Source organism: Rhincodon typus, unplaced genomic scaffold, assembly GCF_021869965.1.
Source record: "Rhincodon typus isolate 14 unplaced genomic scaffold, sRhiTyp1.1 hic_rhity00003901, whole genome shotgun sequence".
In the NCBI taxonomy this organism is placed as follows: Eukaryota; Metazoa; Chordata; class Chondrichthyes; order Orectolobiformes; family Rhincodontidae; genus Rhincodon; species Rhincodon typus.
Window position 1 is genome coordinate 4,228 of NW_025969539.1, and position 1,417 is coordinate 5,644.

At 58.1% G+C, this 1,417-nt stretch overlaps 1 protein-coding gene across 1 annotated transcript in view; it reads right to left on the minus strand.

The window, feature by feature from the left end:
- idh3g (isocitrate dehydrogenase (NAD(+)) 3 non-catalytic subunit gamma) overlaps window positions 1-1,417 on the minus strand; it is a 9,278-nt gene that overhangs the window by 1,412 nt on the left and 6,449 nt on the right. The window contains exon 4 of the mRNA XM_048593783.1: window positions 1,045-1,178. Coding sequence (XP_048449740.1) covers window positions 1,045-1,178 — 134 coding nt within the window. The remainder of the gene's footprint in view (window positions 1-1,044; window positions 1,179-1,417) is intronic.

Sequence of the window (1,417 nt, forward strand, 5' to 3'; positions counted from 1 at the left end):
ACCTCCTCCATTCCCCTACACCCCCTCCCTATCTCTGTCACCTCCTCTCACCGTTGGAGATCTCTGTGTTTGTCCAATCTCAGCCTTAAAAACCAGCCTCTGGGACTGAGACTTGGGTCATCCCTGTCCCCAAATTGGGGGAGGTGGCGGGGGGAATGGCTTAGGGTCAGATCCTGCCTGATTGATTGATGCCTCTGGGAGTTGCCTGGTTGAATTGGGTTAACGGTGCTAGACGAATGCAGTTTGTTGTTGTCCCAGACCAACGTTTCTGCTAAAAAAAAACACATGGGCACGTGGCCTTCCTTTCAGGGCAACACTCATCCTCTGATGTTTGACACCTTTCTAATACAGGCGCCACATCAATGCAGCGGCTACCAGTGCGGGTCACAGGCCGGGAATCCTGCAGCGGGTAACTCCCCTCCTGACTCTCCCCTCACCCCCCCCCCGTCAAAGCCTGTCCCACCATCGACAAGGCAGGAGGGTAAGAGAATACTCCCCACTTGCCCCTGGAAGGGGGCAGCTCCGACAACACTCGAGAGGCTCAACACCGTCCAGGATAACGCAGCCCCCAACCCCCTGCTCGATTGACACACTACCACCTCCCCCAACCTTCAACCCTCACTGACGCAGTGACAGATGGTTTGACTGAGAATGCTTGGCTGAGCTCCAAAACACCCTCCCTCCCAGCACCGCTGACACAGCAGTGTTTACCGTCTGTAAGACGCACCGCAGCGACTCGCTGAGGCTCCTCAGACACCCGACACCCTCTACCCCCACTCCCTGGAAGGACGAAGGGGGCAGTAGACACAGGGGTTGGGGGTGGGGGATATACCACCACCCCCCACCTCCGCAAGTTTCCCTCCGAGACTTCTATTCGGAACGGTATTGGAAGTTCCTTCAGAGTCACTGGGGTCAGGATCCCTCCCCAAATGGGAGGGGGTTGGGGGCACAGGCAGTGCGTGGGGTGTCCCTGCACCACATGGGACTGCAACAGTTTGAGGAAAGGCCCAGTTAGCGCCCCAGTGGGCCTCGCGGCCTACTCACATGATGTTGGCCTTGTGCACAGCAGTCACCTTCTTCCTCCCTCTGGCCCGGGCCAGCTCAAAGGCATACTCTGCGATCCGTCTAGAATTGTGCTCGGTGATGATCTTCAAGCTCTCTACCACTCCAGCCACGCTCTGCGGGTGAGACAGTCCATCGTGATGGCCTGGGCCCACCCCCGAAAATAAAAACCCGGAACGTTCACCCACGGGGCGCCGTTCCAGGGACAGAATTTGCAGCCACACACCCTCTTCCGTTATTTTTGTTGCAGTGGGATCTGGGCGACCCAGGACGTGAACCGCTAACCGGCAGTATGCAGAGGCAGCAAGAGTCTTGCTCCAACTGTAGGGGGCGTCGGTGAGGGGGTGGGGGGAAG